Source organism: Astatotilapia calliptera, chromosome 17, assembly GCF_900246225.1.
Source record: "Astatotilapia calliptera chromosome 17, fAstCal1.2, whole genome shotgun sequence".
In the NCBI taxonomy this organism is placed as follows: Eukaryota; Metazoa; Chordata; class Actinopteri; order Cichliformes; family Cichlidae; genus Astatotilapia; species Astatotilapia calliptera.
Window position 1 is genome coordinate 2059586 of NC_039318.1, and position 16933 is coordinate 2076518.

Below are 16933 nucleotides of genomic sequence, written 5' to 3' on the forward strand. Positions count from 1 at the left end.
TGAGATGCTGACAGCCTCTTCATAGTTCGGCACAGAGGAACAAAGCCCATCACTCATGCTCCCTGACTGTGATCCCACACACACACACACACACACACACACACACACACACACACACACACACACACACACACACACACACACACACACACACACAGTGGGCCATCTGATTACCTGGTTGCCAGGGCAATAGGCTCCATATGCATTATTCATCAGTGTCTGGGGGGAACATGATTATGCTGTTTATCTTGTGTGTGTGTGTGTGTGTGTGTGTGTGTGTGTGTGTGTGTGTGTGTGTGTGTGTGTGTTCAGGAACATGTTTTATCTCACTTGTCTATATGTATTCCAGCGATATCTTCCTGGGACCTATTTCATGTAATCAGAGGGACTTTTAAATAATTTGTGTGTCTAATGTTGCTTTGTGTGTCACATAGTAGCCTAGCTCTTACACTTTGGGGTTGGAAGTCCTTGTGGAAGAGTGAATTGGCTGTTTGTTTGTCGATTAATGAAAATTCTTGTGATACTTGTCAGGAGAAGATAAGATAAAGAAGCATTTAATTGTCCCACAGGGGAATATTCACACTATTCCAGCAGCAAAGTGGAAAGAGCAGGAATAAATAGATGCAGCATAACCTAAAATGTACACTATACAAGGTAGAAGAAATATATTTTAAATAAATGTATCTGTATGTATGCACAGTGCTCAGGAACAAGGAACACACCAAGTCAATTAAACTTGATCTGATCAATAAAACAGATGCACCCACCCCCCTCAGTTCTTTTTACTTTTTCTAATAATATTAATTAAATTATCAATGTTATCAGTTTTGAAGTAAAGGCAGTGATTGGCTTGGTCTTTCACAGTCGTTATGCTAAAATTAAAAAAAATAAAGACTAACTTATACCACACTTTATTCATTTTTCCATGATGCTTTTCTTCTGCAGTGATTAAATTATTTATATGTTTTAGGCGATGTGCTGTTGAACCCCTTTTTTATTGGCATGTTCTAAGGTATATTTTATTTTCATCATCTGTACATTACCACTGTATGTTTGGGGGCGCCAGGTCCGTCCAGCGTCCTCCAACTTACCACGAGGTAGTGATCGGCTCACAGCTCAGCTCCTCCCTTCACCCACGTATCCAGAACATGCAGCCATGTGATAACCTCATAAATCGTTGGGGTTTTTAAATGTTAGGTTTTACGCATGACGAGTCTAGCCAATGTACTGTGTTTGAGTTCCTATGCAACTCTCATCAGTCTCATTAATATATAACCTGGACAATAAAGGTCCAACAACTGATGCTTGTAAAATCTCAGTTTTATTTTTCACAAAAGGGAAAAAACAACAAAAATCGACTAATCATGAAGAGATTTTTTAAAACTCCTTTTTTGTGTTTACGTGTGGACGAGGAATAGAGTTTGTCACGCAACGTCAGAGGTATGTGCCTGTTTTCACGTCACGCTGTGGCCACGTTATTGTTTACATGAGATGAACTGCAGAATGGCAGATAGAAACAAAATCCTGTTAATCTGACTGTCTGCAGGTTTTACACACTTACATACACAAACAGTTACTGTCCATTTACAAAGGCAGAGGCGTCACGGGGTGATTATTTTACTGTAGTTGTTTCTTTCCTGTGTAATAATGTTCAACATTGCTGTCAGTACATTTTTTAAAAAATGCCTCTCTGTGTGCAAAATGAGTTCAAAAACATAAACAGCTGTGGGATCCTGTTAGTCCGTGATTTGAACCGGGGGAACAAATCGCTGCAGGATCAGCCTGATGTTATTTGTATCCAGCTGTAACTTTACTGTATAAAGAGCTAACGTCTCCAAAATGTCAGGAGCAGTTAGTCATTGCAAGAAGTGTTTGTGAACTAAAAATCAAGAATGTGGGATCCTGTTTGTCCGTGATTTGGAGAGCCCAGCGCTGCTCCCGACGAAGGGAAAACCAACCCTGCAGGGAGACCTACCTCGGCACTTGTGCAGGTGAAACCAAAGGGCAGATTTGCTTCACCATATTTTCTAGTCTTTGGCTTAGAATGAAGTTGGTTTGGAAACATATTCAGCGATGCTTCATCTCCTGCTTTGCATTTGTGTGTGCGCCCCCCTGCAATGGCTCGGCGCCCCCCTTAGGGGGCGGGCCCCACACTTTGGGAAGCTCTGACTTGGGGGGGGGGGGTGACAACAGAGTTATCAGTGGATAATGAAAACGTCTGGTTGGGACTTAGGTCAAAAATGACTGAGTAAATGAGCGAGTATAATAACTTGTTAGCTAATGACTATACTCGCACTTAGAATGACCAAAGTTGGACTTGATATTTTATTTAGCATGGCCCATAATGAGAGCAAATGAAGTCATCAAGTGTTTGGTTTGGGCTGAGGACTGTTTCCTAGACTTCTTGCAGCCACAAGTGGTTGCTTTGTTTGCAGTTTATGGCTCTCAGTATTCAGGACGGAGCAGAACAACAGTCAGATTAAGCTGAATTAGTTCACAGTCAGGCTTTTAAGTCATAGTCAGAACTGAGGCTTGTTAATCCTCTGCATCAATCTCACAGAGGTGTGTGGTTGACCGACTAATGCAAATGCATCTTTTTGCTGTGTATTCAGCTGTGGGAAGATTTTTTTATGTTTTTTTAAGAAATCTTGTTATTTTTAGGGCAAAGTTGTTTTTATGAACCTCTGTTCACTATGTAAATATAATCCACATATACACAACCCACTGTATATTACCTTAGCTCTGCAGTTTTAGCACTTTTTAATTGTTGCTGTATTTACTCTGTGTGTCTCTGAACGTTTCTGTATGAAGGGAACCTGGGACACGAGCTGAGGGGAGCGAACAGAAACAAACAGAAAGAGGTGCCATGATGTAATAAAGAGATAATGCCAGCAAGCACTGTGTATGTGGTTTTCCTGTCACACGGCAGAAGAAGAACAGTTCACTCCACTTCTTACTACCTAATGATTGAACTAAGTGACGCCTGACTTTTACAGAATGACTGGAGAGACTTTCGGTTCAGGCCTTGTGATCTCAGCATGCAAAGGGGAAAAGAAAATGCAAAATGATGACGACATGGCTTTTTGTGGACAGGCCACACTTGTAAATAACTATACAATGAAATCTTTTTAGTGGATGTGTGTATGCATTAGCACTAAATTCATGCTTTGTGTGTGTGTGTGTGTGTGTGTGTGGGGGGGGGGGTGTAATGTGTGTAATGTCACAACAATGTCACACAATTAAAATAACTTTTCATTATCATTTACATATATACCTGTAAAGTGTGCAAGCTGCATTCTGTTCATGTCTCTTTCACGTTGCTTCTCTATTTTTGTGGGCGATGTCGCTGGTTTTTAGAGCTTCATTAGGAAGGACCTGTTTCACTGTTTGGTTGCCACACTTTGTACCTAAGGTAGAAGGTTGCACCTTTTTTTAATTAAAAAAAAAAGACTTTACAGTTTGCTTGCTTTGCAACATTTTCTACTAAAAAGAACCAAAGACTGACAAAAACAAGTAGTCTATGATCTCGACACAGTATTCACGTGTAGCATTGTTGTTACATTACAATTCTACAAAGAGATAACGTCCTACAGTTGTCATAAAATCCAAACAGTTCATGCTTTGTTTTAAAGATATGATCGATGAAAAGCAGATTACTCTGACTCTATAATCAAAGTTGATCATTAAGGCAACAGTTCAGCACTACAACTTCAGGAAGAAACAGACACAGTAGTAGTACTTGCACATGTGTTGTATCAGTAAAAGCAGACAAGTATCAGAATAGACAGGACAGTGACGGAGAAGGAAGCTGCAGCGGTGCACACTAATGCATGTTCTAGAGTTACATAATACTGATGGGGACGTGTAACTGTGCATCTGTGTCACTGATTGGCTGATGCACAGTTACAGATCATGCTCCAGCAGTAAGATCAGATAAGAGTATGGTGTTGTAGAGAGAACAGCAAATGCACATAGCGTGAACTTCAGTCTAGGGCTGCTCGATTATGGCAAAAATGATAATCACGATTATTTTCACTGAAATTGAGATCTCGATTATTTGACGATATTTATTTAAAAATAGTCACTGTCCTCTCCAAATAACTTCTGCTTAGCTTTCTGAGCTTCCCTCGAGTCCTCTTAATCAGCGGTCCCCAACCCCCGGGCCTCGAACCGGTACCGGTCCGTGAGTTGTTTGGTACTGGGCCGCGAGAGTTGAGGCTCAGGTGTGAAATGTATAGTTTTCAGGGTGTTTATCGGTTTTCAGCGTTATTTTGTTATCATTTTTATCGTTAACTCGGTTTTCCTGGGTCTTTTCAGTGTGTTATGAATAAATCTTCTTTTTTTCGGTACCGGTACTAGTTTTATTTTGTTGTATTTATCCGCGACACCTTAAAGGCCGGTCCGTGAAAATATTGTCGGGCATAAACCGGTCCGTGGTGCAAAAAAGGTTGGAGACCGCTGCTCTTAATTGTTGTGACACGTGTTCGAAATGCAGAGAGGTGCGCTCGATTTGCCACACGGAGCAGCGCGAGAGTAAAGCAAGAGGGAGGGGCTAATAATCGGCTCAGTCATTTTTAATGATCGTTCAAAGCCCAGATCGTAATCGAGATTAAAATTCGATTAATTGAGCAGCCCTACTTCAGTCTATTGTAGCACGTGAGCAGCTAAAGGTCATTGAAAAGTTTTTAAAATTTTGAATTTAAAACAAAGAAAATGAAAAAAATGTTAGTTGCACATAGTATGTAAAAACAAACAAACAAGACTGTTTTTGTATGAGTGTTTTTGTGTGACTCTCTCATCCACATTCAATCACATCAATCTAACACGCTAACCAAACAGCCTAGTTCAGGGGTGTCCAAACTTCTTGCAAAGAGGGCCAAATTTTATGAAGTGAAGATGCCCGGGGGCCAATGGTTCCTTTTGACATTTTTTTCCATAACAAAGTTACGTGAAAACGTAATGAAGAACAATTTTAATAGTCATTACCTTTATTTTTAAAATGGAAATGTACCTAAATAAAAGCCACTCAGGCAAGCATGAACAACTCTAAAGACACAATTCTGCCTTTCATTTATATCTGGAGAGTCAGATAACATTGAACAAACTGTATAGAATACCCTAAATTTCCATGAGTTTGCAATATCGTTGCCTCATGAACATTTTAAACAGGAGTTATAAGTAATGAAAAGTGGTCTGTTATCAATAAAGTTTAAAAAAAGTGAATTTTGCTCTTGACTTTTACAAGATCTTTCCAGAAGTTTTTCACATCAGATCTTTCAAATCTTCACAGGAAGATTACACAACTGGGAAGTTCACTTGCCACAAGAAATAAACACACATGTAAATATACACAATATGTACAAACAAACAAACAAAATACATTTTCCTTTTGTGAATTGCATTAGTGTGCTTTATTCTTTTTACTGTTCAGGAACACATGACTAATGCAGGGATGTCACTCCTGCTCTTCTGCGTGTTTTAGTTCTGTTTCTGGTTTGCAGTTGAATCAAATAATGGCTCATCAGCACATCTCCTCATTTACCAAAGTTCTGCACAGGCCTGAGACATCATTTGATTCAGCTGTGCTAAACCAGAAAGAGACCCAAAACATGCAGGATAGCAGCTCTCCAGTAATTTGGACATCCCTGCTCTAATGAGAGGGGTGATACTGAGATCGAGATTTTAGTAAAGCGATCAGGTCTGGTTTGAGGGCAGTGGTTGAGATGCACAAAATATCAAGCAGGTGGGAGTCACTCATCCTGGATCTCAATTTCATGACAGAGAATGTTTGCTCACACAAGTATTGGAACCAAATAAGCTCAGCTTTTTCTTAGCAAGTGATCGCACTTCAGGAAACCTGTCTTTGTCCAGCTGCCAATAAAAGTCAACAAGAGAAGACTGCCGGTGTTTTCCGCGGCACTCATCGTCACACTGCAGCTCAATGAGCTCCAGCTGAAGCTGCAGAGGAGCATCATCAGGGTCCACGGAGAAGGGAGATGAGAAGAGCAGCATGTCTTTTTAAAAAACTGCAAAGTCCTGAAAGCGTTTGTTAAATTCCCCAGAAAGAGACGCGATAGCTGTTGCGTAACTCTTCACGTGGACATTAATGTCCTCTGGGAAACTGTCAATAACGTCTTTCAAAGCTGGGAAGTGTGCGGTACAGGGCTCTGTTAGGGACACGTGTCTTTGGAAAAGTTACAGTTTGGGTCCAAAGGCCTTGATGTGAGCGTATAGTTGGCTCCCCACTGCGTCTTTTCCTTGAAGATTAACATTCAGCGCATTCAGATGCTTCGTAACGTCGACCGGAAAAGCCAGATTTGCCAGCCATACAGGATCAGACAGTTCTTCCATTGGTTGTCTCGTCTCATCCAAAAACTGTCTAATTTCCTCTCTGAGAGAGAAAAATCGCTGTAGTGCAGACCACCTCACATCGTTGTGATAAATTACGTCACCGTATTCAGCCTGGATGTCATGCAGAATCTGCTGAAACTGTCGGTGGTACGGAGCTTTAGAGCGAATACAGTTGATTGTCTTTGCTACTGGTTTCATAACATCATCAAATTTGAGATGTTTGGCACAGAGAGCCTGCTGATGAATGATACAGTCAAGTCTAACAGCGTTACCTGCTTCTTTACTGACTTCATTGCAGATCAGTGTGGACAGTCCGCTTCGCTCACCAGCCACGGCAGGTGCACCATCAGTAATGATCCCAGAAACTTCACTCCATGGTAGCTTCGTATCATCAACAGCTTCGCAAACAGAAATGAATAAATCCATTCCTCTGGTTTGACCCTTAAGGCTTTTGAGATCCAGCAGCTCCTCTGTCACGTTCATCTTGTCGTCGACTCCTCGTAAAAGAATCAGCAGTTGCGCGGTGTCAGATGCATCGGTGCTTTCATCACAGGCTAATGAAAAATATCAACTCCACTCCTCTGTCCCGCAGCTGTCTGTGAATGTCTGAAGCAAACATTCAGAAATTCTTGCTTCTTCTCGGGGCAAATGTTCTCCACCATTTTCATGACACAGTCTTTGACAAACGTACCTTCAGTGAAAGCTTTGCCATGTTTAGCTGTTAACATAGCCACTTCGTAGCTGGCTTTCGTGATATTTTCATGTGTCTCACAGGCCCGCATAAAAAATCACTGTTGCAAAGCCAGAGCAGCTTGGAGTTGCTTCACTTTTTCAGCGCGCTCACTCCCTGTTAGCTTGTTATATGTTGCAGCAAGTTTAGTCTCGTAGTGTCTCCTAATGTTGAAATCCTTAAACAAGGCACCAGTCTCTTTACAAATAAGACAAACACAACTGCCTCGAATTTTAAGTTAAAAAAAAGCAGAGCAGAGAAGGGCGGGCTCGCAGCTCAGGTGCAGGTAGCAGAAAAAATGTGCTGCCACCATGTGGTGAAAAAGGGAATTGCATTTTTAAAGTCATGAAGAAAGTGAGCCATAAATAATACGTGGCGACCGTGGCTCAGGGGGTTGGGAAGCGTATCTGTAACCGGAAGGTCGCCGGTTTGATCCCCGGGCTCTCTGTCCTGGTCGTTGTGTCCTTGGGCAAGACACTTTACCCTACTGGTGTTGGCCAGAGGGGCAGATGGTGCGATATGGCAGCCTCGCTTCTGTCAGTCTGCCCCAGGGCAGCTGTGGCTACAACTGTAGCTGCCTCCACCAGTGTGTGAATGTGAGAGTGAATGAATAGTGGCATTGTAAAGCGCTTTATCAATACATAATTAGACTGAAGCTGCGGGCCATGTGAAATCTGACGGCCCGCGGGCCGGACTTTGGACATGCCTGGCCTAGTTGATGTCAGTTTTAATCTGTTGTTTTGTGTTAACTTTGTAGATGAGCTAATTCATAATAACTTAGCTAATTTACAAAAGTGCCTCCTCTAATCTGTGATCCAATATAATTTCCAACCTTAGTAGATCTGCTAGAATGTTGTGTCAGTGCAAATTATTTGTTGGGGAAAAAAGTGCTGTTGGTATTTACAGTGAGTGTAGTGACAAGTTTGCAGATATGGGGACTCCTTTAGCAAGCCAAAATATCAGGAGGAGAACTGAATTGTGCAAACTGGTTTATTAATGTTGTGTTTAACGGCAAAACTTTAACGCCAAAAACGTCTTTAAAAAAGCAGCAGAGATTTAAGAAGGCATGCTAGAAGACAGCAAACTTTGATTTTCTTTTAGTCATAGTCTTTTGACTAAAATGTAATTTAGTTTTAGTAATAATTTAGGCATCTAAATTATTTTAGCTTTAGTCTAGTTTTAGGTAACCAAAGTAAGATTATCGTTCACTAAATCTGATTTCATTAAAATATAAAATGTAAAAGTTTGTTGTATTTTTACACATTTTTATAAACAACCTGTGTATGGGCTCAAAATGTGGTTTATAAATATTTTGTACTTGTAAATCAGGATTTGTATGTGTAAAAAAGATTTGTGTGTGTGTAAAAAAAGATTTGTGTGTGGACTTATGATTGGTCAATGTCATGTCAATCACAAATGTAACAATCCAATCAGAGAACAGATGGGTTTGGCTGTCGGGGGGATGGGGGGGGGGGGCGCTTTTTTGAACTGCAGGTCCTTGAAGGGTAATACAGTTTGAAGCTGGAGGATCTCTATATAAATATCCGATAGCAGCTAGGTCCCCTAACTTTCAGCAGCTGTTGAAAGGAAAAAGTTGTGCTATATCAGTGGTTAGAAATACCATTATTACTTTAGGATTAGTTTAACACAAAGTCAGGGCTGACCCGGGACCATGGCTGTGAGTCACAGTGCGCAGCATAAAAGTCCAGATGCAGGATGTGCTGCTAATGCTAACTAAAAGCAAAGGATCCAGAATTTGTTACGCTGGCTGCTGGGCTCTGTGGGTTTTTGCAGCACCTCTACCTGTACTAGATGCACCTGCTCCTTGTCGTTTCTATCTCTGACTTTATGTCCTCTACAAGAGTTTCTGTTTTTTTGCTGGTTCTTCAAATGTTCAATAAAAACATGTATGCTAATTCATAACGAAGAAAGCTTTGTAATGAAGACTGACCCCTCCGAGAGCCAAACCCATCTGTTCTCTGATTGGATTGTTACATTTGTGATTGAAATGACATTGACCAATCAGATGAAAGGAAGAAAAATAGGGTCAAAATTCTTACTTGTAACTTGCAGTTTTTTTGGCTAAGTCCACACACAAATCTTTTACGCACACACAAATCTTTTTTACACATACAAAACCCTTTTACAAGTACAAAATATTTATGACCACATTTTGAGCCCATACCTGTGGCTTCTGTAGCAGAAACTTCATTCCCTGCACAGTCGGGCTCAAAGCAAAATGGCTGAAGAATCAAACAGAAGGATGACGATGTTGACCTCATCCCGAACAATACAGAAAAAAAACAAAACGTTTTTTTTGATATATATATATATATATATATGTGTGTGTGTGTGTGTATATGTGTGTGTGTGTGTGTGTGTGTGTGTGTGTATATGTGTGTGTGTGTGTGTGTGTGTGTGTATATGTGTGTGTGTGTGTGTGTGTGTGTGTGTGTGTGTATATATATGTGTGTGTGTGTGTATATATATGTGTGTGTGTGTGTGTATATGTGTGTGTGTGTGTATATATATATATATATATATATATATATATATATATATATGTGTGTGTGTGTGTGTGTGTGTGTGTGTGTGTGTATATATATATATATATGTGTGTGTGTGTGTATATATATATATATATATAATGTATATATATATATATATGTATGTGTGTGTGTGTGTGTGTGTATATATATATATATGTATATATATATATATTAGGGGTGCAACAATACACAAAATTCACGGTTCGGTTCGATACTTTGGTGTCACGGTTCGATATTTTTTCGATACAAAAAAAATGTTCATGCCTTTTTAATTTGTCATTTATTAAATTTTCACGGCACATTCCGCACCACATCTCTGTGCGTTCATCATTTGTTTGAAGCCAGCTTACCTCCTGCAACTACTTTTCCGAGAATACGCGCTTCTTTTGTGGTTCGGACTCCTTCTGACATTTCTTTGGAGGTGGAGGAACATCACAGTAATTGCTTAAAGGAGCTTCTTCGACATCTTTAAGAGTTCTAAACAAATGTCTGTCCTCCTCCTGAAAATCTTATGTATGCAAACACACGTTGCAACTTCTTATCTAGTGCCCGTTTTTTATTTTGACAGCGAATGCGCACCTGCGGACCACTTATGTGCAGCCCTGGTTATTTCGCTTGTCATATTGCAGCCACAGAAATTCTTTTGTCCATGAAACCATAAAGCTGCACTTTCTTTTTGCCTTATAGTCTGATTTGTCATAACTTTTCCGTTTTGTGGTAAGTTTTTCTTTGGCTGTCACTTCTTCACCCTGACCCGTCTTATTTGGCTCAGCAGAACTAAAATATTGTGGCGAGCTCAGACAAGGAGGAGACGGAGGTATCGTTTGGTCTTGCTTCCCGTGAGCTAGCCAGGGAGCACAGCCGTTTATTGACATCTGCAGAAGAACACTGCCGCTAGCTAACTGCTCAGCGCGGCAACAGCACAGCAACAACAACAACAACAACACACAGGGCGCCCTCTGACCCCGGAAGGACACACCGTCGCAGCGAGAGGGCGTCACCCGTCACTATGGCAACATAAACAAAACATAACTGTACAAACAGAACCCCGAACAGCCCTGATCCGCTACAATATATATCCTGCTGCTTTTACACACTCACTCACATAAGCTCAGCGATTCTCTGCGAGATCAACCTCTCACATGTTTAAGCTTGCTGCGGGAGATTTCACTTGTCATGTTTGCATAGTAAGCTAACGATTAATAAGACGATGTCAGAGGAATTGGTGCACAAATTATCATCACTCACCAATCAGTGCTGTCGCTCTCTATACACAGTTCGCGTGATTGCAAAGTGAAAGCAAAAAAACAAGCACAAATTCAAACGCGATTTCAATATGTCACATATTGACAGTGACTCACCGATGCCAATGACATAATTACCCAGCTACATTTCCGAAAGAATGCAAAAGCACTGACATAGATTTTTCCTTCCTACAATAGCCCGACGGGCAGGGTAGCCCGTCTGAAAAAAAATCGCTAGCCCCAGGACGTCGGGCTAGCGATTTTGCGAGCCCTGTATCTGATTGAGGAATCACTCATCTTTGGAAAAGAGAGTTTATTACAGAGAAATGCCTCTTTCCAAAATAAAAGCAATACTATCCGCTTCTTCTGGGCTATATTCTCAGCAGCATAAGGAGAATCATGTGCTAACAGCTGTCTAAATGACTCGGCTAAAGTTAGTAGCATGCTTGTTGTTTTTGTCTTTGCACTAGGATGATGTAAATGTGCAGTCATATTCGTTGTGTTCCCACTAGTGCTTTCAGGTTAATCTCGTTGAAATGACCTTAATGCCACAACACGGCAAATCTCCGTTAACGAGCTACTGCCGATCGCCCCGTGCATGGGGCTAGACGGCCAACACGTTAACGAGCTAACTGCGCTAACACACTAGTTCACACCAATGTAATTGAGCATTGCATGGCACATCCAACATACTGTTTTACTTTAGTCCATGACTCGCTTACCTTCAGGGTCATACGTCACATGAAAACCAAAATAATTCCAAACGCCAGATCTGAATGAGAGTGGGGGAGGTCCATGTTGCAAGGAGAGCTAAACTTCTGTCTTGCTAGCTTGCCCTGCGCTCTTCCTTCTGACGATGCTGTCTGTGTTGAGCGCTCAGTGGATCTGCGCTCGACAGTGCAGCCTAGGCGGAGTAGTCGAACACAGATTCACTGAGCGCTCAGCACAGACAGAAGGAAAGTTGATAAAATAAATTACAAATGTTGTATTGTTCGATACATATGCGTACCGAACCGAAAGCACTGTATCGAACGGTTCAATATCGATACGAATATCGTTGCACCCCATATTTTTTTTTATTTTTTTTTTTATTGAGCGTCAAGAATGTAATTCAAAGATATACGTGTAACAAAGTCACAATGCTCCTTTTTATATATGTACCCCACCCAAAGAACATACACAATCCAGAGAGACAGAAAAATAAATAAAGAAATAAAGAAAGAAAATAAATTTAAATGAGGTACATCAACATTCACCATATATAAAGATGTGCACTTAAAAGGCAATAGTTTGCACAAAATTAATCACCTTCACAACAATAAGGGTATACGGTAGCTGCCAAGTGAGTATCAGATGGGAATGGTTTTAATTTTCTCTAAATGTTTTAGCAAAGTATCCCAAACGGCAAAGAATCTCTCCTTCGAGCCCTTGAGAGTATACTTTATTTTCTCCAGCTGTATAAATTGTGTCAGGTCACTGAACCACAGAGCCGCTTTGGGTGGCTTTTGTGACTTCCAATGCAATAATATCCTTCAGCGCGCAAGCAGTGTAGTCAAAGTGATTATGTTTTTGTAGCTTTTCCTTAATGTTCTATGTCCTCTATCTGTAGCACCAAATATACCCATAACTGAAATAAATTACTGCGACACTTTTTGTGAATCAACAACAACTAACCACGTCTATCGGCGCTACTTCACTCTTTAGAATTCTTGGGAAAAACACTTAAACAGACAGTCACTTTTATACGCTGTCAAATTTACATTACAGATATGAACTGTCATCTCTGTGGTCTCTTCTATGTGAAAATGGTAAAGTTATTTGACTGCAATATAAATATGGTACACTTGCTGATTCTGTAGTTGTGTTTTGGATATGCTGCTTGGTTTGACTCCAAAGAATGTGTTACTCACTTGCCCTGAACCTCGAGTTTCACCGACAGCTTCAAAAAGAGGTCACTAACATGAATCTAAGCATTTTAGTTGAATCTCTTGTTTCTGTTTATTAATGTTCGAGTCCTTATTAGGAAAAAAGTGTCGTTTTACAATGTTACCGCTTCCATTTGAAGCATGTGTGTTGCATCCTTAATGGCATGCTATCATCTATTGTGTCATGTTCATGCTTACCTCATTTTCATGCATTTAATTTGCTTTTCTGTGTCCATTTATTATGACATTGCGCTCTTTTTCTGTGTTTTTTGCTCCATGTCTTGCTGCATGTGGTTCACCTCTAGCTTTGCACCGGTGGCTAGAAGCAGACCGCCAAGGCAGGGATCCAGATACTGCATCTGCAGGTAAAACACACTGCCTGTACTCCTCGATTCTGAGCTTACACTTCACATTATTTTCCTGCAAGCCAGCTTTGTTCTCACTCAACTGCTCTCTAAGTGTGTGTGATGTCAACCTTTACATATAGTCAGTGGTCCGTAGGTGCGCATGCGCTGTCAAAATAAAAGACGCGCACCAGATAAGAAGTTGCAACGCGCGTTTGCATACATACGATTTTCTGGAGGAGGACAGACATTTGTTTAGAGCTCTTAAAGATGTCGAAGAAGCTCCTTTACTTTGGTGTTCCTCCACCTCCAAAGAAACGTTAGGAGGAGTCCGAACTGCAAAAGAAGCACGTATTCTTGGAAAAGTGGTTGCAGGAGGTGAGCTGGCTTCAAACAAATGCCAGCGGACCACTTATGTGCACCCCTGCATGTAGTATTAATTTTCAGCAACTTCCTTATGAGGAAAATAAACTGGACTGTTGTATATTAAAATAAATATTTTATATAAATATATTTAGATAAACTAGGTGTGGGTGATATAGCCTCAAAATTATATGTTTTTAAAAATTGTTAATTTCAGTGATTGCAGGCAGCAGCATTTATTGATGTCATCAATCAGCTATTTTCCAAAGAGCTCACTGATGACAGATTATCTAATATGAAGTATGAACTGATTACCAAACAGTGCCAGCGGCAGAGTATACGCCGTGACATGGGATAAGTCAAAATAGCCTAGGTTCTGTTTTCCATCGAAATGTTTAAATAAAACTATGACATTACTGCTTAACACTTTAGTTTAACAAAAACAAGAACTAAAGTACCCTTACTGTGTAACTTTGGGAGCCTGCACGATATTGTCACATAGGAAATTAGAGAACAAATAAATTAGAGAATAAATAAGTAAATTTAAACTAATTAGAAATTTGAAAAAGAATCTTGCTGGTATGTTGTATCTTGGGTTAAGTTTTTAACCACTTGTTTAAAGCCCTGCTTTTTCATGCAGTTGCACCAGTAATTTCCATCCAAGCAGCTTGTTTCTACCTTTAGTTCAAACAGATTTGTAGCATATTTTGCAAAGTAATGTTCTTTGTTTGCAGTCTGATTTTTTTGCAGCTCCCAAAAAATTACGTGTGAGATGAGATGACACTTGTTTTGTATTATTGTATATGTTCTTCATATAATGCTGTGATCCAAACAGTCCCTTTCACCAGTTTACTACCTTTACTCATGGAATGAAAACTCAGTATAGCAAGTTCCACTTATTATACCAGTTGTTACTTATCAGCAATATTATGCTAACAGCGTTAGCTATAAAACCTGTTTGCATGTTTGAATTGGTCTTTCTGCACATCTGTTCATACTTCACTGTGTTTCCTGAATTATGATGAGTTTCTCTTTGCAATTAAACACATCTGAATAGAACTAAGAAAATGTGTTTATTATGTAAACCATATTCATGATTATGTCCATTAAATCTTTTCACAGTTTTAGTTTTAGGTTAATATTATTTACCAGCTTTAGGGAGTTTAAAGGCCAGCATGAAATTCTCCACATAGCACAGGGCGCATCGTACCACATATTTAGCTTCAAATTAAACTTTTGGCCCTTTTGGGGATAGAGAAATCATGTCAGACCCTATCTGTTTGTGTTAGGCCAACATTCCTGTGCTTTGTAGTAGGGCTGCTCAATTAATCGAATTTTAATCACGATTACGATCTGGGCTTTCAACGATCATTAAAAATGACTGAGCCGATTATTAGCCCCTCCCTCATTTATCCGCGACACCTTAAAGGCCGGTCCGTGAAAATATTGTCGGGCATAAACCGGTCCGTGGCGCAAAAAAGGTTGGAGACCGCTGATTAAGAGGACCCGAGGGAAGCTCGGAAAGCTAAGCAGAAGTTATTTGGAGAGTGACTGCCGTTGGTTGAAAAGAGAGTTTAAAAAAAAAAAACTTCAGTGGTGTTGCACACTATTTTATATTATTTTTTAAAGTCATTGTTAACCCTTTAAAGCCGGTCAGAGCAGCACGCTCAGTTTTGTGTAACTATTTTTAAATCCCTGTAGAACCTGAACCGTGTAAGCTAGCGCAATAATTTGTTTTGCATATGAAACCGGAGGAGTTGTACTTACATCTGATGCCATCAGCTTGTCCTCGGTCACGGTTTCGTTCCACATATAGCTTTGCAAAAATTGCATAAAAAGCGCTTGCAGGAACAAAAACATAATATTCCAGAAACACGCTTTGCCGTTCCTATCAGCTGTTCGTAACACTTCCCACAGTGAAATGATGCACCTGCTGTTTTCTTTGCAAATTTGCATCATAGGATTGTTTTTTGTTTTTCCTGCAGTATATAAAAATTGCTGTATCTCCAAAATAAAACTATGAAGACACTCAAAATAAATTTCCTGTTGTTGTAAACTATTTTTTGCAACTTTATTGTATTTAAAGTTTTGAGGGATAAACCTCTTAAATTTCTCCAAGTAGAAATATATGTAAACAAAACAAAAGCGATTTTCAATTTTTTTTGTAGTTTATTGCACTTTTTTGCAATTAATGTAGTTACTATGGACTTAATGCATACATATTATTAAAATATGGGCTATAACAGTTGTATTGATGTATAGCAACTTGAAATGCTCCCACAAATGGCACTACAGCATGTAAAAAAAATAATATAAGCTCTGGTGGACTTGGTTCTATAGTAGGTCTTAAAGGGTTAAATAAATATCGTCAAATAATCGTGATCTCAATTTCAGTGAAAATAATCGTGATTATCATTTTTGCCATAATCGAGCAGCCCTACTTTGTAGATCCCCGTGGATCACCTCACCACCTCCATGTGGATTACAGTCTTCAATCCATTTCATCCTCTTAGCCAGTCGCTGTCTCTCATTTCCTGTCTGCATTCTACAACTGACAATGCTGAATGTAGGTCAGCTTATTTGAACTTGTTATCCAAATCAGTCCCTCTTGTCTTCATGACTAAAGCGAGTTATTGTTTTGGGGTTTTTTTTAGTTATTGTGCTTATGCCTGACTTCTCTTCTCTTCTGCCTTAGAGTTGACAGCCTTATAGTAAAGCAGTTATCTCCTGGGGTAGACAGTCAAATGTCTATAGCACAGGTGTCGAGGGCCGGTGTCCTGCAGGTTTTAAATGAGTCCTTGATCCAACACAGCTGATTTAAATGGCTAAATTACCTCCTCAATATGTCCTGAAGTTCTCCAGAGGCCTGGTAATGAACTAATCACTTGATTCAGGTGTGTTGACCCAGGGTGAGATCTAAAACCTGCAGGACACCAGCCCTCGAGGCCTGGAGTTCCCTACCCCTGGTCTATAGGTATGAGAGAGCAGAATGGGCCAGTTTTTTCCAAGTTTCTCTCCTTTGTATATTAGATGTTGCTTTAGTGATTGTTGTAAATGTTATCCCTGATGCACAATAGCGAGTATATTGCAGTATTGCAGTACCCATGAGAGCACTCTTAAATGCGTTGGCTTCAGGCTTGATGGTGCCCTTCACATCTGGTGAAGGGCACCATCAAGCAGAAGAAAGAGTCCTATCGGGCTTGGTTAGCTTGTAAGATTTTGGAGGCAGCTGGCAGGCTCCTGCAGTCCAAGTGGAACACAGCTCAGGCAGTCACTGGAAAAAAACTTGGGTGTAGGAAGACTTTGTTATGGGAAAAGAAAAAGACTTTGATCTGTCTCAAAGCAATTTTGGCAAACAGTCGGGTGACTTGGGAGAGGAAAACGGCGCTCTATTTACATGGTACATGGCGTGAGGTGCTACTGACCT

At 40.2% G+C, this 16933-nt stretch overlaps 1 protein-coding gene across 8 annotated transcripts in view; it reads left to right on the forward strand.

Moving 5' to 3' along the window:
- The window catches only part of LOC113009543 (DENN domain-containing protein 5B-like), a 78699-nt gene that overhangs the window by 21592 nt on the left and 40174 nt on the right, over positions 1-16933 (forward strand). For 5 of the 8 annotated variants that reach the window (XM_026147912.1, XM_026147905.1, XM_026147906.1 and 2 more), the window contains exon 2: positions 13105-13164. The exons of the other annotated variants lie outside the window; for them this stretch is intronic. In XM_026147912.1, the coding sequence (XP_026003697.1) occupies positions 13105-13164 (60 nt within the window). The remainder of the gene's footprint in view (positions 1-13104; positions 13165-16933) is intronic. 8 annotated transcript variants of the gene reach the window in all.